The following is a 23,062-nucleotide window of genomic DNA, read 5'->3' on the forward strand; positions in this document are numbered from 1 at the left end:
GGGAGTGAGACATGGCTTCTATACACACGTACACTGTTTACATCGTGACGTCATCATTGCTTCCTATCCGACTCTAACAGTGTTCCATTGATTTATCTCGACTTGTGACGAATTTTGAAATCATGGATACATAGAATTTCCAGCTCTGAGAGTATGTTGAACTGGTTAACGACCGGAAATCCCACACAACCCCATCAATTTTTCATTAATTAGCACATATTGACTCTTTCAGTCTCTCACCATGAGTGAGAATAGGAACAGAGGTGATAATAATGTTAGCTGTGCTGAGTGACGGAGGATCGAAGTTATTAGTGTTTGAAGGTTTCAAGTTTTCAAAAAATATATCTATCTCTATCACCTACATTGTCTCCGTCATGGAAACAAATTCAGAAATTGAAAGTCAAAACATTAGAGTGAATGATTGAGACGATAAGTTTGCTAGAACAAATTTGGCAGAGATCATTCATTAAAGATGACTGTATCATGATTGAATGATTGATCGTTCAATCATGGTTCCAACCCAATCTTTTAATATCGATTAGAATGGAATTATGGGATGAAAATGTGTATCTCATTAACATGGCTAATATGTTGTCATAATGCGGAAGTGTTTTGCTTGAAGCTCCCTCAGGATACTGGAGTGAATTTGAGTTTCGCTCCTTCAGGAATTTCGTTCCTCCTTCGAGGAACGTAATGTCAGCTGCTTCTGAGAGCAGAATGACGTCACTCGTGATGACGTCAGGGACGTTCACTCTGTTACGTTCAATATGAGAGTGGCAAAAAAGATTCAATAGATTCTCCCCACGAACAGCTAGGGAAGTGGGGTCAACACAGGCATAGCCCCGCATATCCAGGCAAGACTAAATACTACAGGATCTGCCTGGTATCCTGCAGGCATCGTTAGAAACACCATATAGAAGCACCACTCATCTGCACGGTCCACATCACACCTTGGGTTAGCCTGAGAAGAAGTGAGAATATGACCAAGGAATTGATTGATTGATGAGTACTTTATTTATAGGAAGGCTGACAGGTAGAAAAAAAGAATGGTACAAAGCTAAATCAATGGAAAACGTGACATTGCAGAATTGAACGTTCCAAAGCATTATAAATAAGAAGGAGAAAACGGGTTTTGGAAGAAGAACTTTGAAAATGGGGTCCCTTTTAGTCTCTTCCTACGACTCTTGGGTGTAATCTTATTTCCAACAAGTTCTTGAGTATAATGTTCGACTCAAAAACTATGAGGATAGAAGAATATTTTGAGTTATTATAATCCGAATCATACTTATAAGCAGAAAGTGTAGTCTATATTTATATCGTGTCCCATATTACATTTCGTTTAGTAATCACGTAGCCTACAACAAGAAGAAGAATATCTCTACTCAGATGCCTGAGCGAAAATTTACGGAGGAAATTGATGGAATACCGTTTTCACCGTTCTCATCAATATGATTGTGGTCTGATAATAGAATAAAGTGAAGATCTTTTTTTGGAAACGTGATATTCATTTCCAGCTTCAACCATCGGTATAGAATGGAATGCAGTATTGAAATAAACTAGGTCGAGTTATTTTAGACAGGTACAGAAAGAATGAATACATTAGGTGCAGAACGTATCGTAAAAATATGATAAATATATGAGCTTGAAAGTGGAACGAGAGTGTGGTCTATTCAGGAGGAAGCGAGATTTTATACGTTATCATTCTGGCTGAGGCGTGCAGCTTGCGTATAAGCCGGCGAGGACCGGGCGACGCGGAAGGGTGTAATAATGGCAGCAGTAAAAGGCTCCTGCCCTCTTATTCCTTTGAGGATGATACAAAAATTTAGGCCCTGTAATTGGAAAAGTGGTTCAGAATGAACAGACTAGGAGAAAGGGGTTGAGAGGGGCTCACATGAGAGCTTCGTGTTTTCGAGAATGAAGGTCAGATGGTGAAGAGAGGTGGCATCGACTCTGATAGGAGGAAGCGAGCTCCAGGCATCCAGGATAGAAATCTTTTTGTACAGTGATGTGCTACATCGTATAATCCGCAGCACAAGGAAGTCTAAATCTGCAAAAGATCCTCTTATCGTATCATTCTGAAGACATAACAGAAGTGTGACTCTTTTCCCGAATTTCCCAACATTGAAGATCGTACCAAAGATGCCAGTACCACAGAATTCTGTACAATATTCTCCGATTTATTTTCTCCGTTATCTCTTTCATCCTCCCATATCGTGTGCCTTATTTTCTCAAACCTACTCGACTTCATAGTATATAGTATTTCCTCAACTTTATAACTGTGCATTTTGATACACCTCAAATTTATTTGTAAAAAGAATTGCTAGGTCTCATTGAAAGAAACCAGAAACAATATCATCAACTGTATTATCAGTCGAAGGGAAGAGATAATATAATAACGACTCTAAATACTATGATTATAGGCAACAGTACGAAAATGGAAGTCATTTTCTAATTATTTAATAAAAATGATAATGAAGAATCAAGGTTAGGTTCTTTGGTAATAGCGCCTGTCGGTAACATCAACAGCGGTCAAGCCTTATATCTGAAATTCAGTCAGATACCTTCCAACAAAATAATTTCAAGCATACAGTACTCAATAAAACGAGGACAAAGGAGTTCTATAAATTCTAGCATTCCAAATGAGGGACATAAAACGTTTGAGAAAACAGAAAAATATTTATTGTATCAATACCAGTAAAAACAAAACATATGAAAATTAAAAATAAAGGGAAATGGGATTCAGTTTTAATGAGCGCAATAATACAGGAATATATTTTGTACAAGAATTAGTGGTGTACTAATCAGAGTCTCGAATTTGGTAGGGGCAAAAAGTATTATATTTCAAAAAGCCACCACGTGGTATTTTTTAAATTTGAAAAAATATGTTATCATTGTAAAATTCATGTATAAGTGTGATTTGCATGGGGCCGGATTCTAATGTGGAAAATATTTGTTTATTGTAATGTAATTTGTCTTCCTATTGCAAAATATTTGCTAGAGCCCAAATTACGTCAAGGGGATTTAGTGAAATCCACCAATCATAGCCCTTATTAAAATTATATGTAAGTTTCGAAAAAGGAAGTATCATAGGAAAAGACGAAAGCGAGATCTCTCACTTGCTTGCCAGGGGTCACCAGTCACCAGCAAAAATTGAGATCCACAGACCGAACTCGTGTTTGAAGTAAATTAAGCCCAAGTTTAAATTTGAATTGTATTGTTGATTAGAATTCTTATAACTCAATGAAGTAGCTGTATGCCAGGAGTTATTGAATTAATTATTTCCCTACTGGAGAAGAGGACATCAGCCCAAGAGACTAATAAGGCACAGGACACACGAGGCGGAATCCATGCCACATCTTCAAGTTTGGAAAAAATCTTTGCACGTGAGTTATAAAATATTTCATAGGATCCTCAGTGCCAGGAATTCGTAAATATAAAATAAATCTAGCTCGTCGAGGGTTATATTTGAAAATTCAAGCTTGATTAATAATGACTTGCGCATTCAATTAAAGATAAGGGAAAGTCTTATTAAGAACACTAATGAGAATTAAAGATTTGAGTATTCACAGGATTAGTATCTATCGACATTCAATTTATTCTATATGCTCATTTTAATATTTTTATTATCAGTATTACATAAAAGAATTACAAGAAAGCTCAAAGTTCCTAAGATAATTCATATTATCTAAATTCCACTGAAGGCCGAACTCAAACCTTGAGATTCAATAATATTCAATATTTGATATTGTTGGAATACAGAATTATAAATTTTATCCGACAAGTGAAAGCAAGACGACAAATTGAGCCATATATATTAAACGATGATAGTAAAAATACAAGACTTATTATTTGATGCTAGTAAGCATAGTGAAATTTTTAGTGAGCTACCTGTGATATTTTACTTGCATATACTCTCATATTGTTTCTATATTTATTGTTCAATATTTTACTAATGCTCGTTGAATCTCTATGTAAAATATATTATATTTATTTGTTGAATGGTGTATCTTTCATTTGTAATCCTGTCTCCACACATGACCAATCTTGTATTAGCATATTTTCTCATTATTGACGTATTTATAAAATTATCAACCAACAAAATTCTTCATCGGATGTGTTGGATATATCAGCGATATACAGCAATGACTATCAAATCTTCAGAAATATTACGTTCTCAAGATTTATTCAAATTATTCAACATCATTACCGAAATTGAATTGACTGAAACACAGGGTCATAGAATTAAGTTGGATTGAAACAATACTAAAAATTGATAGGGATTATGAGGAATTCTGATCAAGTGTCACCTTTGATCCCATTCAGTATTATCTCACATTTCTGATCTCTATGTCAGATGGTAGCGAGTTAGATTGGTGTCGATATCATTATTGTCTTGCACAATATTAAGAACCCTTATATTTCTTCAGCATCTATGATTGTGGAGTCATCCGGAGCAGCTGTAAGAATTGGCAGATTGATAAAACGACAGCAGTTTGCAGCGATTGATAGCAGAATTTTATATAAGCTCCTTGAAGAGCTGGTAAGGACATTGTGGTATTTTTATTTAAGCAGGAGTGAACGTAAAAATTCCTTAATCTCATTTGCTCTACCGACTACTGCCAGCTGGGCATATGTAACCCCAAAAAGGACGTTACAACTTCAACATGATTTATTCTTGATCAACGGACAAATACTGCAGTTAGGGGAATGTTTGACAATAATTGAACGAATGATACCACTACAATATGCGTCTTCTTCGATAATTTATCAAAGCAGGCTAACTTATTACTATTTTCCACTTTCCACTTCCACTATGAGATCAAATTAATCGACTGATCTCAGAATGAACATCATATATCAAACAATTCTCGGAAAAATTATCTAAACCACTGTTTCAGCATACGTTTGAAGTGTGGCTGGTAACATTCAATTGAAGAAAAATATCTTGGTAAGGAAACTTCAACCGTCCAATCTATAGAGGTTATCGTTGGAAGGATAATGAGGTTGAATTTAAAGCCGTGTCCACATTGAACAAATGTTCGACATACATGTTCGGAAAACAAAGTTTGGACAATCATTGTTTGTCAAACAAAAAATTACTGTTTTACCAAAAATTTTTTGAGTTGAAAGCTGTAAAACAGATGTATAACATAAAACCTGTTCTTCCCACATACAAATATTTTGTTTGGTGACGCGTCCACGCTGGCCACGGGCAAATATTGTTTTTCAAACATAATAAAATTTGCACAAACTTTTTCAACAAACATGATCGTCAAACATTTGTTCAGTGTGGAACGGCTTTAGAAGAGGTTGTTTATCATGATGCACGATCTCCAAGCTTATCAAATCTCCGCTCGTATAGGTGAGGTAGTAGAGCTTGGTGAGGGAGGAGAAATGATGAAAATTATGTTATACATTAATTATTATGATTGTTTTCATTCATGAGGTTGCCGAGATGAGCTAACGCCCCCGGGAGCTTGGAGACTTGACTATGTTATTGCATTAAATGAGGGCATGAAGCTCAAGTTTGATACAAAGTATTGCGTTGGCTTGATACGATAAGGTGAGTTTTGAAGTCTATCTTCTTGAAAATTAGCTTTTATTATTTCTGATTATTATTCATATTTCTTTCGGATTATTTCTGTTCTGCTCATTTTCTATTTTTATTTCATGAGTTGATAGCATTAGACATGATGAACAGGCCCCTGTTTCATAAGAATTTAGAAGTCCTATAATACAGAGACAGCTGATTTTATCGGCTATATTGAGCATGCAATTGGAATGGTGATTCTCCTATATTAAAGGACTTGTAACTTTTATGAAATAGGCCCTAGAATGCAAAAAATCGTTTGATACGATTTACAGCTACAAAATTTGTTCGCAAATAACCATTCAACTGGAGAATAGCTATTATAAGTTAAGGAATGTACAGAGGGGGCTGAGTTGATTTCCTTCTACTAGTTTCTTATACTGCCACATAGCAATTGATCAATAATAATGAATAATATGTCCAGATTCATCAGTCAATTCATCAGTGAACGAGGCAATTGAAGAATTGATATTGATCGAATAAGAAGAGAAATATCATTTTTTTGGAGAAGTGAAATCAAGTTAAAACCTTGAAACTATTTTGGAAATAGAAGGCATAATCGATTGTCAATGATGATGATCATGTATAAAATGTGTCTACAGCCATCATAGACCTCAGAAATCAATTAACTGAAAATCTCTCTTGGCTCTACATTTATAATCACCATCTGTTGACTCATGATAAAATGGATTCAGGAGATCTAAATTCACTATTTGTATCCGTGAGATCAGAAACCTACTATATCAAAGTATGGAAATGTTGAAGCTCATTCAAAATATTGTTCAAAGAAGTGAGAAAGACTGGAATACTGGTATTTTGCTGGACTCGAAGAAAAAATATTGCATACTTTAGTAGATGCACGGACTGTACACATGGACTATCATAGTCGTGCTCTCCTGGATTGGTTTGAGACTTTGCAATATGATAGTGTTCCTCAGTGAGTCTCAAATTATAGTGAATGGGTGGCAGAGCATTAGCTGATGAGTGGCGAAGCTTAAGTTTGACGTTGATAATGGAAACTTGAAGGGATTTGGCTGTTAGGAAATTTTTCATGCTACGATGATATGATGCATTAGCGAGTAAAGCTTCAGATGCGATGGGATATTCGTGAATATTTTATCTTACAATGATCCGATAATGTACCTTCGTGAACTGGTCAGTTCTTGTGCCTCAGAACAAGATCAGGGTAAGTGGGTTCATCGGGGAGCTTTAGTAGGTTGAAGCCACATAAAAAATGCAAACCAAATTTGTTGACCAGTCTGACTGTTCTATCCCTAACCTCATCTCTTCTCTAAAACCCTCTTTTGAAGAAACTCCCTCTGGAGCAATATATTTGGTCCTTGCCCGGATTCATTTCCATATCGCACATGGTTCAGTGGAAACGGAAATGATTCAGAGCATGTGAACGGGATGAGGGATGACGGTGCGCTCTGAAAAATTAAGTCGTAGTTTTGCACAAAACACAACATTCAATTAACATTTCTAAAATTACGATCTCTCTCGCGAGAATGCGATCTCGAAATTGCATGTTTAACTTCTCCCAAAAGAGTCATCAATCCTGCAGAGCGATTCTATAGAGATTTAGAACGTTATTCGTTGGCCGGTTTGAGTCGATAGTTACTGTTCTCTAAATGACAATTCATTATAATAGCGGGAAAAATCATGGTTGGACATGACTGGATACTGGGACTACTTTCTAGCATGAAATGGGTAACTAGTTGAATGGAAAATTCATAATTTTGACATAGGTCCAACTCAATTTGAATTTAATTTCAACTTTGAAATGCCAATACTGCATACGTTTCAATGGTAAATCGATGATCACAACTTTGACATGAATTTTACTATCATCAATAATCTGATTTCATTATGACTAGATTCTAATCCTCTTCATCACATCATTCCCAGCATAACTCCACATAGATAATTTATATTTCAATTATAATTCAGAACATGGTTACTCAATAGAATGTGTTTGTTAGTTTAGTCAATATGTTCAATCCACTGGATTATAAGAAACAATATTCCAAATAGAGTTCATAGATTGTATTCTGAACATTTCATCGCGATAATAAAATATAATTCATGGATTTGAGTGTGATGAATTATAAGTCATGTGGATTCCCATGATGTCATTGAATTGAATTTGAAGAACAATACTTTTATGCAATTCATTATCATTATTCCGTTCATGACTTCCTACAGTCGTTTATATTTTTCCCCCTCTTTACATACAGTTTCTTATGTACTTCACAAACTAAGTTACATTGTGATTTTCATACTTATATTCAGAAAATAATGAATATTTTAGCTGCAATATTGTCCATAGTTCAAGTTAGCCAAGTTTCACAATATGAAATGGAGTTTTAGACAACAATAGCTTACCAGAGAGTTCAAGGTACTCCCGCGCCTTCCCCATGGTGTTATCAGCTACGCAACTGTAGTTGCCAAAGTCGGAAGATTGCACTTTCCTTATGATAAGGGTGTGTCTGCTACCTCGCACTTCCATTATTCTCCTCTCTGTAGTGTCCAGTCTCAGTGTATCTCTATACCACAGCACCTGCAAAACAAGGAAAACAGATAGGAATTTTATACCAAGGCCTTCTGTTAAATATTTCACATGTATAGCACCAATATTGTATGTTTGAGGAGACAGTTGATTTATATAAGTACTTGAACAATTATCTTATCCCTGACCACTTTTTCACATTAAAGTAGGAAAGTCGCACTAGATATAGAAACTAGACCCATCATAAACTCTCCTCCTTGACGTATGAGGCCCAAGATTTCTGCTCAAACTACCTATTGAATGGAATGTTATTCCTTCAGCAATAGTTTTTCGTAAGAAGTGAACGCGCTTTGAAATTTCGATTGTCGTTTTTCTCTCTTCATTCACCACTCATCGTCTCTCAACCTTCATTCTTCGCTACTCTTCGCATTTTACTTCTCACTCACCCACTACCAGCCTCTTACATCGGAAAAATTGCTATTCTTCCTCCTTGTATTCTATCCAGCACACACCATAATGGAAGCTTGCCTCTTGTATTTTGATTTGACATTATTATTTGAATTGTATTGTTTTTATATTTCGACCATCATTGTGTGTTTGTATTGAATTAAATTTATTATTCCCAGTTTGTCGATAATCCCACGCGTGATTCATTATTCAAACCAAACTAGTTTGAATGCACTTGAGATCGATGTGACGAATCATCTGCTGATTACTTCCCATGTGAATCATATGAGCTTGCCTCTTGTGAATATTGATACCAACTAATCAACAAACTAATACAAGTTTTGCTGATCACATGATTCACATGGGGAGTAATCAGCAGATGATTCGTCACATCGATCTCAAGTGCATTCAAACTAGTTTGGTTTGAATAATGAATCACGCGTGGGATTATCGACAAACTAGGAATAATAAATTTAATTCAATACAAACACACAATGAAGGTCGAAATATAAAAACAATACAATTAAAATAATAATATATATAATATATATTAAATATATATATATATATATATATATATATATATATATATAATATATATATATATATATATGTGATCTATTCATCCAAGTCAGCTTATTCGTCTAGACTGTAATATGGGAAATATGCAACCATATAACTATATTGGTTATACTGACCACGAGGTGATATAATTTATTGATTTGAATAATTTGACTCAAATGAACTGATCGAATGGAAAGAGCATATCAAGATGAAAAGGAGCGAGCTAGGACTCAAATACAGTAAAACCTATTGGCTGTTGGGCCATCAATCACAACTCTCATTGGACAACAAGTTATTGATTTACAAACAAATTCTAAAACCTGTCTGGACGTATGGAATTCAGCTTTGGGGCTGCTCTAGAACATCTAACATCAGTCAGATTCAAACATTCCAAAACAAAGTACTGCGGAACATGGTGAATGCGCCCTGGTACATAAGGAACAGCGATTTGCACCGAGATCTGCACATCCCCAATGTGACCTGTGAGATAAGACGATTGGCAGCCCATCATGAGTCACGTCTTCATCAACACGACAACACCGAAGTCATCCAACTACTAGACAACACTGAACTCACTAGGAGGTTGAATAGAACAAAGCCCTTCGAGTTGGTGTAGTGCTAATGGAGTGATTGAAGTATAATGAATAAAAGTGTAGTGAAATAATTTAAAGTAGTGAAATTATAGATTGGAACTGTAGGCTTCACTGGAAGACTTTAGCAATAAAAATTAATTTAGGATAAGAAATAACAGAACAAAATTAATGGTTAGTCCTAGTGACTAGTTTAAAAAAAAAAATGAACTGATCACAAATATTGAACTGAAATATTGATGACAACTAATCAACAAGCAAATAATACAAGTTTTACTAATCACATGATTTAAATGAGTGGTAATCAGCAGATGATCCGTCATTCGACACTTAAGTGGTCTTTGTAGCTGCAGTCAAAGACCTTAAAGATGCATAGACTCACATGCAGCGCTAGTGTCGTACTTGGAATTGAAATCCGCCATTGAGGGGGCAACCCATGAGATTATAACATACCAATTCCACCAATGCCTTTGTGATCTATAGTATTACAAATATTATTTATATAATATCTCGTGCTAAAATACCCCAATGGCGGCCTTCAATTTCAAGTAAGAGCTATCATTGGGAAGGCATAGGCGTTGTGGGTCTATATCTCTTTGAGGTCTTTGGCTGCAGTGCATTGAAACTTGAAACCAGTCTGGTATATATTTTCAAAATTCCATCTTGAAATGAATGTATTGAATATCAAATTATATTGGGTATTGGTAGAGTATTGAATAATAATTTGTGATGCTGATAATCTACGTAGTGCTATTCGATAGAATACTTATTCAAGCTTAGGATCTGTTCACTAGAAAACAGGAAATAATAATATATGAAAAAAGTGATGCAGTTGCAGTCTCACAAGAATATATCATATCAATCAACCATCATTCAATAAATTTAGTCTTTCATTATTTACAATATTGAGCCAATACAATAAATAATAATCGAGAGATATTTCATTTTTATTTTGAGTAGAGAATAGAATTATACTGAATTTCACTTCGAGTTCCGTTTTAGTGATTTCAATCAGAATTGAATAAATTCTAGAAATAATTCATTTATTTTTACTCGCAAAGCGTACTGTACCGACATCACTCCCCTCTTCCAGGGATGAGTTCATCAAATTTGAAATTTAATGTTTCCTGATACTTAATGAAAATCAGTTTAACCAGTTCTGTTCATGTAGAAATATGTGTTATTCGTGTGTAAAAATCACTGAGACAATAGGGTGCTTACTGCATGACTGTGTCTTGGAAAAGTCTATTTGAAGGTACTGAGAAGAAGGAACGCATATTTTAAATGAGTGCAGTGAAATGACTTTCATCAGTTATGACTGGGTCAAAATACTAGGCGCGACTCTTCCGGGTTGAATAGATCATTATTATTTTAATACTGTATCAATCAGTTTATTATGAGAATTAATTTTCATTGGTATTACGCGCTTGGAGACATTCCATTCAATCTCGTTAATTGAAAGCTACGTTAGTTTCCTTAGTCTCCTATAACAGTCCCGTTGATATTTGTACTTATAGGACTAATGCTAAGAGATCCAGTTATAGAGAATTTGGGAAAACGATCTCTCACGTCGATGAAAATATTCTTCTCCTGCAGTTATACTTTTCACAGTTGAATTCACTATTACTAAAAATCTGGTGTGGTGCACTCACACAACTTCCCTTGCTCATTGAAATGTAAGCCCCATTCTTAAAGGAGAATAATTTAGGGGGATAACATAACGACGATTGGCAACAACATATTTGAAACTACGATGAGACTACTGTATATGTGTATATTTATAATAATTGTTTTCACAGTACTTTTTCCTTTGTGTAAATTGTGAAATTCGATCATTGTTATTAAAAGTCGTCAAAACAGCTGTTCTACAGATTAAATATCTCGAGTATGAGTTATTTTTATGAACTGCTCTACCTAACTACCTCATGCACGAGAAGGAGGTTACAAATTCCATTTCTCAAGGATGGGGTGGACCCCCCATTAGTTTCCCAGAAAGGAGATTCATGCCAGTTAATTGAGCTGATAAATAACTATAAATAAATAAATAAATAAAGCCTTTATTCAGTCTCCAGAATCACTTTACATGAAAAATAAATGTACAATTTTTAAAGAATACTTCTTCAAATAAAATCAAAGTTCATATGATACAGTACTGTAGTTAATCTTCTTGTTATATTTACATATTTATATCACTTCAATTTTTTTTTTTGTCTGGAAACTAGGCCCACTAGCGGGCATAGGCCTCCCCCAGGTTTCTCCATCTCTGTCTGTTTCTCGCCATCTCCATCCAGTTACTTCCTGCTGTCCTCACGATGTCATCCTTCCATCTGGCTTTCTGTCGTCCAACTCTTCTTGTTCTCCACGATGGTTCCCAGCTGGTAACTTCTCTCGTCCATCTGCCATCCTCTAGTCTTGCTATATGTCCAGCCCATTTCCATTTCAGCAACTTCATTGTTTTTGTCACATCCTCAAGGTTTGTCCTACTTCTTATAACAGAGTTTCTGATTCTTTGTTGTCTCCTAATGTTCAATATACTCCTCTCCATGGCTGTTTGAGTGACTTGAACCTTCCTCAGCAACGATTTCTTACAAGCCCAGGACTGTACTCCATATATAAGTGCTGGTATTATACATAACTTGAGAACTTTTGCCTTTGTTGTGACATTGAGATCTTTACTCTTCATAATACACTTCAAAGCCCAGTATTTCTTCCATGCTATGTTGCATCTTCTCTTCACCTCTGTTTCTTCTCTTGCTGCAAATGGAAAGTTCTGACCGAGATAAATAACTTCATTTGTCGGATTCAACCTTTTGCCGTTGATTTCTATTTCACAAGTTTCTCTGTTGGACATTATGAAAGTCTTATCTGGATTGATGATGAGTCCGGCTTGTTCACTGGCGTTTGCGAGATCTTCCAACATAGCTTGCAGTTCCAGATTCGATTTCGCAATAATGACAATATCATCCGCAAAACGAAGATGATTGAGATATTCTCCATTGATCTTAATTCCTAATCTCTCCCATCTTAACAGTTTAAAAACCTCTTGGAGAGCTGCATTGAATAGTGTCGGTGATGCCGGGTCACCCTGCTTTACTCCTCTTTCTAGCCTGAAGTACTTGCCTGGTTTTTCAAGAATTACCCTTGCGGTACTGTTTTCGTAATAATGTTCCAGTATGTTAATGTAGATCTCTGGAACACCTTGATTTCGAAGAGCCGTGAACAAGAATGCATGACTAACACTATCGAACGCTTTCCGGTAGTCGACAAATGCCATATGAAGACCAATTTGATACTCTGAACATTTTTCAATTAGTTGATTGATGACTTGGATATTATCGAGAGTTGAAAAGCCTTTCCGGAATCCGGCTTGCTCGACGGGTTGCTGAGATTCGAGGATCGGTTGAATGCGGTTTGTCAATAGTCTCATGAATAATTTTCCGATGGATGACGTAATACTGATGGGGCGGAAGTTATTTATATCGTATATGTCTCCTTTTTTGTACAGTAGTATAATATCGGCTGATTTCCACTGATGTGGTACATGCTGCTCTCTCAATACTCTATTGAATACATTCGTCATCAGGGTTATAATCACTGGAGCAAGAGTCTGAATCATTTCATTTGTGATTTTATCGTTACCAGCCATTTTGTTTTTCTTCAATGTTTGTACACAATTCATTACTTCTTGATCTTGGAAAACTGTAATATCTGTAACTGTAATAACATTTGAAATTTCAAATGTTGTATTCTCAGAGCATTTGAATAATTTCTTGTAGAATAGTGTAGCTTTCTCAATTATTCCGTGTCTATTCCTATCTATTCTTCCACGTTTATCTTTCAGTCCTGAGTTCCATTGAATACCATGTGATAGATCCTTCTTCATTTGTTTTATTGAACCAGTTGAGTCTAAGGCTTCTGAAATGATTCGGTCCTCATGAATTTTCAGGTCTTTTCTAATATGAAGTCTCGTTATTCTACATAGAAGGTTGTATTCGATTTTTTCTTCTGAAGTTTTTGGATTCTTCCTCTTCAAAGCCTCTCTCATACATATTAAATCTTTCGTGTTCTGTGAGATTTTTGTTGGTTTGCTTGAAGCTGATTGTTTGAATGATCTTACAACAAGAAATTCCATCAGATCGTAGGTCTCCTGCAATGTCAGGTGCGATTCATTTTCAATGATGTGTTGTACATTGGTCGCTAACTCCTGTGTCTCTCTTTCATCCAATTCCAGCGTTCTAATAACATTTCCATTCCAAACACGCCTCGGTCTCATTGAAGCCCATTCTTTAGACAATGTGATAGCTATCAGTCTATGGTCTGTGAAGAATTTAATTTTTCCAGTTACCTCGAACTGGCTAATGAGGCCTCTGCATGTTGTTAGAACATAGTCGATTTCAGTTCTTGTTTGCTGATTCGGTGAGATCCATGTCCACTTTTTTCCCATTCTTTTCTTGAAAAATGTATTTATCACCTTCATGCCCTGTTGAAAACAGAAATCCACTAGCATTTGTCCTGCCTCGTTTCTCCTCCCGTATCCATATTTTCCCACAACATTCGCCTCGTTGTCTTCCTGTACACCAACCTGTGCATTAAAGTCGCCGAGTATTATTGTCGAATTTTTCCAATTATTGTTCTTATCTTGGGACAGAATAGTAGTAAGAGATTCATAAAACAGTTCTCGCTCGATTACATCCGATTCTGCTATGGGAGAGTAGACTTGATAAATATTCAACGTTTTAGAGCTTCCCACTCTTAGCCTCAAGACTGCGATTCTTTCTGAGAAACCGTTAAGCTCGAGTATTTTTCCTTTTAAATGTTTCCTGATTAAAAATCCAACTCCTCTTTGACCCTGAGTCTCGCCGAAATGATAGAAAATGAAGTCGCTCTTTCTGAAAATAATTTTTTCAGAGTTTCTTCTCACTTCTGCCAAACCAAGAATGTCTATATTTGTGTCTAGTAATGCCTCTTCCAATTCACAAACTCGATCTTCTGTACGAAGTGTTCTTACATTCAGTGTACCAATCATCAAACCTGGGGGTCTCGGTCACACTTCCCCTCGGTGACCAGCCTTTCTGGGGAAAACAAATTTTTATTTATATTTCTTTTGTTTTTCTTTTCATAATCGTTTCCGTTGGTTGGTTGCCTAGTTTCCGGTAAGTCCTATTCTCTATTTTCTGCAGATGTGTCAGTACATCGCCCGATTTCTTGTGAGTCCTTGTTCCTATTTTTGAAGTATCCATCCAAAGAGCCTTTTCCAAGATGAAAACTACCTTGCTTACCATCTCGCTTCTTTGCTGGCTTGGTGTTTTGCTCTTCTTTTTGCGGTGAAATACTCAATTCTCTTTTCTTCTTTGTTTTTCCATTCTCACTGCCTATAAATAGCTTGTCATATTTCAATACGGCGTACTTTCCTTGTTTTCTTGCTTCAAACATATCTTCTTTTAGCTCCTTCCTCTTCTGTAACACATCCCGAGGAAAATCTTCTGTGATGAACACCTCTTTACCTTTTAATGCTCCTTTATTTTTCAAAATTTCCATCTTCTTCCTCCACGTTGTTAATCCGATTACAATTGGTCTTTTGGTATTTCCTGTTTTCTTCCCCAAACGCCTGATGAAATCCAGCTCCCAATTCTCGATTTCCACTCCAATTTCATGTCTTATCAATCTGAAAAACCGATCTTCTAGATTTTGATCGGTTTTCTCCTCAACACCATGGATAATTAAGTTTTTCCTCTTGTTATCTTTTTCTAGCTGCGATATCTTCTCTTCTTGATCCTTCAATTTTTTATCAAGGCTACTTAAATGATTTTTCAACATTGCTCCAAATTTTTCTGTGAAGGTATCAAATCTTTTGTTCATTTCTTTCTTTAAGTCCTGATAAATAACTATACAGGGTATGAATTTGAAAAAAATCGGTCAAGTCATTTTTGAGTCATGGTTTTTTAGTAATTATCCGCCATTTTTCTCAAGAATATTACGGAGCTCCTGGAGTTCTCCCAGAAATGAGACTCATGTGTCAGTCGATAGGGCTTATGAATAGCTTTATGAATCCATGATATGAATTGAAGAAAATCGTTAGAGCCGTTTTCGAGAAAACCGTGAAAAACATAGTTTTTTAGTGATTATCCGCCATTTTTTCCTCCATCTTGAATTGAATTTTATTGAATTTCTTACTGTCGGATCCTCATGGTATAAGGACCTTGAGTTTAAAATTCAAGTCAATCGATTAATTAGGATGGAGTTAACGTGTTCACAGACATACACACATACACACACACAAAGACCAACACCCAAAAATCGTGTTTTTGACTCAGGGGATCTTGAAACGTATAGAAAACTTGAAAATAGGGTCCCTTTTTTCGGAAAGCAATACTTTCCTTACTTATGGTAATAGGGCAATAGTAATAGTAATAGTAATGGTAATAGTAAAAACATGTTGGTTAGTATTTCCAGACCCTCTGCTCAATATAGCGTTCTTCATTGGATGATAGTACTCGTATACAGTAATCCTACCGGATAAACTGTATTTTAGTGGACAAACGGACTGGATATGCCAAACCATGCATACTCTATGTCCATTCTGAACAATGTCAAATGGCAGTGTAAGACCGGATATATGGTCGGGTGCGAACAGTGACTAGCAACATATCCTATGCGAACAGCTGATCCCAACTTTGTGCGTATAAATGCGCCATGATTAATAGCTGGGAATTTTAAAGGGATAACTTGCTATGAGGAAATAATGGAGAAGCTATGTATTTGTACTGGTTTGATGCGATGCTTGGCTGAAAAAGCGAATGATTCAGAGTCCGGGCTGCGATCTGCGGCCTAACCCGACTACTGGCGATGTATTAATTGCTTGTTTAAATGTGTATGCCGTGGATTTCGCGTTGCCAGAGGGGCATAGGCCAACAGCCAGTAGCCACTGGATGCATGTGCCAAACGGACGCTGTATCATTTCCACTCCGTCGGTCTGGAAACTCCTTTCAGCCTTGCCATGTAATGTACGCTTCCAGCGTTTTTTGCCACCATGTGATCTGTACCGTACGCATTCGTTTATTGCCCGTTCATGAGTTCTGTTGCTGTTTACTCATTTTCGACCTACTTAGCATGAAAATTCGTTCGTTACTTTGATTTTTCATCATAATTATATTCTATATATTGTTAACGTTCAGACTGTTTTTTTTTTTTAATTCGAGTGATGTCAAATATATGCATATAGTAATTCTCAAAACATGTAAATGGTGAATTGTTTCATGCCTTGGTATTGTGTTTGACTATTTTTCTCTAAACACTACTTTGCATTATCGAATCCCAAAAAATGTTCATTCATCCTGGATTACACACTGGATTGTGAACACAAAATTTTATTTTGGCAGAATTTTTAAAGCTGTAGAAGTTCTTTCAATAAATAATGAAGATCTTTCCAAAGTATGTGCCCCGACAATTCATTATACGCACCAAAATTAAAAGTACTTCTTGAACAAAACTCTGATATCTGTTATTAGTATCACACGTTATTCATTTCAAAGAATCGTAGCTATGAAAAGTCACTTCTCGTTTATCACATTCCTTATCCCATATTTTCAAAAAGATTCATTCGTACTTATTCCAAAACAAAAACCGATAGACAATATACGAGAAATAGAAAAAACCCATCAAAAGTTTGTACGTGCAAAACCCTCGTTGATTTGAATATTGCTGTGAATACCAACAAACAACAGAGACCAAAATTGAGTCAAGAAATCCAGGTCCATCCTCATACATCTTGGAAGAAATTTGAATGATACAAAAAGTTTGTGGCCATGGCTTTACACTTCTTCCAGCCACAGTGAATGGGATCAGAAAGTCATGTTGATCCATATTTTCCAACTTTTCGAGGATTTATAACTTTATCAAAGAACTTATGTATAAGACAGGCCTGTCTGCTGATTTGAACTATGAAGAAAGCCTATGCGAGAAACCTTGTGAACAATAGAGGAGAGAACTTCAATAAGAGATGAGAGTATAGGATTTATAGAATGCGATAATAGAATTATTCAATGAGTTATTCATAGAAAGTTCATCTACTATGGCTGTTATTTGTATTGAGATATCGGCAGTTCTCAACAGATCGCTATTAACGTTCCAAAATAGCGGTTAGTACAGTACGATATGATCCCATCCTGTCAATCAAACATGAGACAGCTGCAAAGTATAGTAATCACTTGTCGCTTGAACATCTCTGGAATGATACCTATGTATGCAAGAATCAAATTTGATAATTCCCCATTGAAACATTAAGAGTATATATTCAAAAATATGTCAAGAATCTTAAAAATATTAACAAAAATTAAAATTGGAATCTTGTACTCCCCACTAATCTGATGAGCTTATCTAGAAAGTAATGATTGATTCACTATTCTGTAAGAAGATTTAATTCATTGACTGCAATTGAAAAATATTATTCATCCGTTGATGAAATGTTTTCAAGTTCCAATAACTTTGAAAGTTTATGATAATGTATGAAGATTGAATGGTGGGTATCCAATAAACTTTATTGAAGCTTCGAAAAAAAGACTTTTTTCCTTGATTCTCATCTCGGATTTGAAGAAGTATCTTAATTTATCTTGCACTCGATTGATTACACTTGATTTGATTTCAGCTTGCTGGTACGTTGAACAATTACACTCCTGGGACACACGCATTTTTCCCCAGCAATACATCTTTTTTTACTTTGAAAGAGGGAGTGAGTGTTGTACCTTGTTGTAATCTCCTCGACCAATACACTCGCCAGCACTGCAAATCAGTAAATGGGTTCAGCGAGGAATTCAATCGCCACAATGCTTGTACCTGGACAAAACGTACCACAACAATAATAGCGAATACTCAGCCAAGCGGTTCAAGAATTTTGTTAAGAGACCAGTGAAAGAGCAAAAACGATGACCATATATTTTGTGAGAAGTCAGAACTGAAGAAGTCAGGAGTCAGATGTGATTTATTATTGAGATATTGAAATAAATAAAATTAATTGGGAGATGGAATTTATTGTTGAAATAAATAAGAAATCTCAACATGTTGATGATTTTTAAAAAATGAGATCTCAAGCTTCTACTGTAACCTAAAAAATGTACAGAAAGTATAAACAATACCCTATCCGTTGTATTTCTCGTAAATTACTTAACATGGAATTTTCAAATACATTGATCTCTGTATGTGGAAAATATTATTATTCTAGAATATAGAATTATATAGAATTAATCAACAACAGAAGTATTTGAATATTTTCTAAGAAGAATGAGAACTCGTTTGAAATGTGAATAATCGATGACAGTATAGTATATTCTCGATTATTCACATAAAATCATTCCTGGGCTGAACTATATAATAATTGATAAATATGTCGGAATGTATCCCTAAATCTGATCATTTCCTGTCTATTACTATTTACCCTATCCGGATGATGAATAAGTACGATTTTATATATCATTCAGATTATTAATTTGATTTGATATATTATCGCAGAGGACATTTTCCTGGTAAGGCAGTACCAAAATATAACAGGAAAACTCGTAACTTGGATTACTTGCACTATTTAAATAAATCTAATATAATTTCAATATTTGAAAATTATCCCATACCTTATTAGTCTGTGCCAGCCTATGATATTAGAGTCAAGGTAATTTATGAGACTGATGCGTCAATGTTCAGAGTAAATATTGAGTATGAGTTCACCAAATCGACTATATTCACATGGGAAACTGTTCAAGTTTAATTTTTCGGAAACTGGGATGACCATATTGAATTCTCTGAACCGACTGTTGAGTAAAGTATTGGTATTTCCATATTTATTCAATAAATGCAAATAATATCCAACATGTCCTTTCTAATAAATTCCACCTCTTGCTCTACTATAAATGGCTTGTCACATATTGAGACGCGACGCAACGTCACGTGAGTCGGCTAGATGATTTAATACCACTTGACCAAAATATAATAATGTACACACGTTCCAGCTCCATATCAATGTGAACATTATAAGATGATCACATGATAATAATTCGTCTTACAAACTCACGTCGCGCCGCGTCTCAGTATGAGGCTAATCTATTACATGTGTCACGTGGTATTTTAGCACCACAAAATATTTTTGAAATGAACTATTGAACCTTAATAGAATTATAAAATCGAAAAGAAAGTAAACCTAGTCAAAGAACCACTCAAATAAAATCGGATGTTGTTGGCGATAAAGAATAATCGTATTATCTAAAATGATAAGAAAAAACATGTATAACTGTGATTCAACAACTAATGAGGATCCATTGGCAGATTTAAAAATTATAAAGCGGCTCATTTATTATTGACAGGTCATAAAAAATAACAGTTTGCATGTACATTTGAGGTTAGAATTGTTTATTTACACTTTTAAATGAATCAATCGATCTAGGATAAATCGATAGTTATTCGAATCAACACCTAACGAATCAGCTGATTGTTCGATCAACCAGTACAAGTTTAATTATAAAGTTTACTCACAAAAGATGTATTATGTATACTAAGGAAAGTTTATGTAAATAAATAGGGACAACTATTATTGCTGTATGAATATTTATTACAATCTAAAAAAGCACGAAAATCAAGAGTATACAAAACTCGTATAAAAAACTAAATATATATTACATGTTAACATTGTATATCGCGATTTATTTATCAGAATAGTTTAAGACAATCACTCTATATATTATTTTATATAAATATTTTTATTTATTTTTTCTATTATAAAGTTGAAGAAGCCCTGATTCTGAAGCAACCAATTGTATTGAGTTTGCTAAATTAAAAGCCAATCAGAAAGAAGCTTACAAATCGTTCAAGGAAGAGATAAAATTTTTCTGAAAACCACTTTCTTCTGGCTTGTGATCTCGTTCTGAAAGGATGCACATGGAGTTTAGGGTTCTTTCTTCCTTTGAATTTTCAAACTATCAAGCCTATCTCTCTTTTTAATGTGAAATATTTGTAATTAATGTTTAATTATCTGTGAACTCAGTGTTGTTGAAGAGTTCTTAATTGTAATCAATTCCCATAAATACATTTTAATACGGAAAGAAATCTGGACCACGCGCGAGCCCAGCCGAGACGAAAAGGACCTGCACAATTAATTATTGGAAATAATCAATTTATTCTACAAGACCTCCAAGAACATCATTACTGTGAGTGTTTGTTCAAACGAGCTCGTTTTGGGAAAGGCCTCTTTTTTATTACAGTTGGGGAATTGATCAAAGCGCTATATAAATGAATTCGAATCAAGGAAATTTTGCAACATGTTGAGTGCTATCATGTAGTTTATAAGGACGGTTTATGAATTTATTTGATATATGTAGGAGAAGGACGGTTTATGAATTTATTTGATATATGTAGGAGGCTTACTTCCATGCACGGCACGAACTCATAAAAAAGCCCTGAGATTTTATTTTTTAAATAACAATTTTATTAATTATTATTTGTTAATTGATTAAAGTTTGTCCTATTAACTCTATAAACCGAACATGTTTTAAATTGTAGAATTCTGAATTGACTTGAAGTCCACGCATCAGTATCAAATATAATATATTTATAATCTTTAAGGCTCACAATTGTGATTGCCAGTAAACCTTGTGATAATTAATCAAATATTAGAAAAGAATTCATTTAAAGAAAATTATAGATATAAGAATTTTTCATATATATTGTTTTATGGGAATATATTTTGTGTTTCATGTCAGCATACAAAACCATAGAAGTTTTTATTTTAATTCATCTCGTGATATACAGTTTGGGCTGTCTCAGTATCAAAGAAAAAATATTCAGCAGCATATAAAATTATTGAATCAATTAATACTGATCTTGTTAAGAGCATTCAGTACTTATCATCCTTTGATGATAGTCACATTAGTCTGCCAGAAAAAATATATTGATAATTATATTAATAAGGTTCCAGTTATATCATATAAGGATCCAGAGAACTTCAAGAACTGGCGTCGTAAGTTCTAAGGAATTTCAGAAGGATAAATTGGTTATTACCTGTATTCATGACAAGCGTTTTAAGGATCAACTAGAAAAAACCATAGTTGGTCTTTATTATTCTCTATTGTATACATGGTTACTGATAATCAGTCATCAACTATTCTTTTGATTTCCTCATTGGTATTCTTCAAGAACTTCATAGAAGCAGCGGTAAGAATTAAAAGTCATGGAACCTTATGGTGATATTGTATTTGGAAAATTCATTGATCTACCACTGAGCTAAAGCTGCGGTTTGAACCCAGCAATTTTGCGAGCCGGACGACCTTAACTATTTGTGAATTTATTCGCAGATTAGGGACTTTAGCAACTGCTCTTATAAATATCAAGAACATCGCATCCTCAAGGATTTGCAATTTACCACTTCACACATGAAATAAAAACAATCAATAACCATTTTTTGAGTTATATTTCTCAATTTACCTGATTATATTTTTCCATTTTTTGTAACTGATTGTTCTGTTTTGTCCATTGCACCATAACTTAACTTACAAAATAAGACTTATGAAATGAGACTTTGCTTGGTAAGTGACAATTAACAAGATAATCACTCTGGAATATTACCTAATGTTATCCACTCTGACACAAATATTTATTAAATCATAATATATCCTCATTGTAAAATTAAAATGATTTTAGACTCAAAAAATATAATAAACAGTTAAAAAAATACATAATAGACTTGAAAAAACACAATAAATAAAACACAACTCATTTCCTGAAACCAATCTAAATGATTTATCCTTATAAAATGCACTTTGAGTTTTGTTTGAATCTCATTTTTACTCTGTTTCATTGTCTACTCTAATGGCAATAAATTCAACAGAAATGGTAATCTGAATTCTGGAGCTCTTTTATCATAGGCATTGTTATATCTCTGGGTTCTATAATTTCTATGTCTCAATGTATATTCTATTTCGTTCATTTCTCTGTATTCATTCTTATAGTAGTTTCGGGACAAATCTGTGAACCTGGCTAAAGCTTCCACCGTCATAATAACGAACAAGTGACGTTTAACACCAATAAAACGTGTTTTTAATTATTTTTCTACGGGCCTATGCAGTGGCTGTTTTATATATTTGGGTGCTAAATAATGGATGGTGATTCCGTAGAAGAGAGTGCTCTGCACCATTGAGTAGCAGATCATTCTTTTAGTAGTGATGGGAAAGTGATAGAGCTAATTCTTGAACATTTATAAAGAGCAGTTCTCATTATTTTCAAAAGTGAATTATTATGTGATCTGAATCTCATATCATCATCAAAAATTATTACTAAATGTTTTAAGCTGTCACAAAAATCGAGTTTTTGACAATCATATCCGTTCAT

At 34.7% G+C, this 23,062-nt stretch overlaps 1 protein-coding gene across 2 annotated transcripts in view; it reads right to left on the minus strand.

The window, feature by feature from the left end:
• Positions 1-23,062, minus strand: part of LOC111052206 (limbic system-associated membrane protein) — a 353,095-nt gene that overhangs the window by 41,333 nt on the left and 288,700 nt on the right. For both annotated transcript variants that reach the window (XM_039424316.1, XM_039424318.1), the window contains exon 8: positions 7,976-8,150. In XM_039424316.1, coding sequence (XP_039280250.1) covers positions 7,976-8,150 — 175 coding nt within the window. The remainder of the gene's footprint in view (positions 1-7,975; positions 8,151-23,062) is intronic.

Source organism: Nilaparvata lugens, chromosome 3 (assembly GCF_014356525.2).
Source record: "Nilaparvata lugens isolate BPH chromosome 3, ASM1435652v1, whole genome shotgun sequence".
NCBI classification, from domain to species: Eukaryota; Metazoa; Arthropoda; class Insecta; order Hemiptera; family Delphacidae; genus Nilaparvata; species Nilaparvata lugens.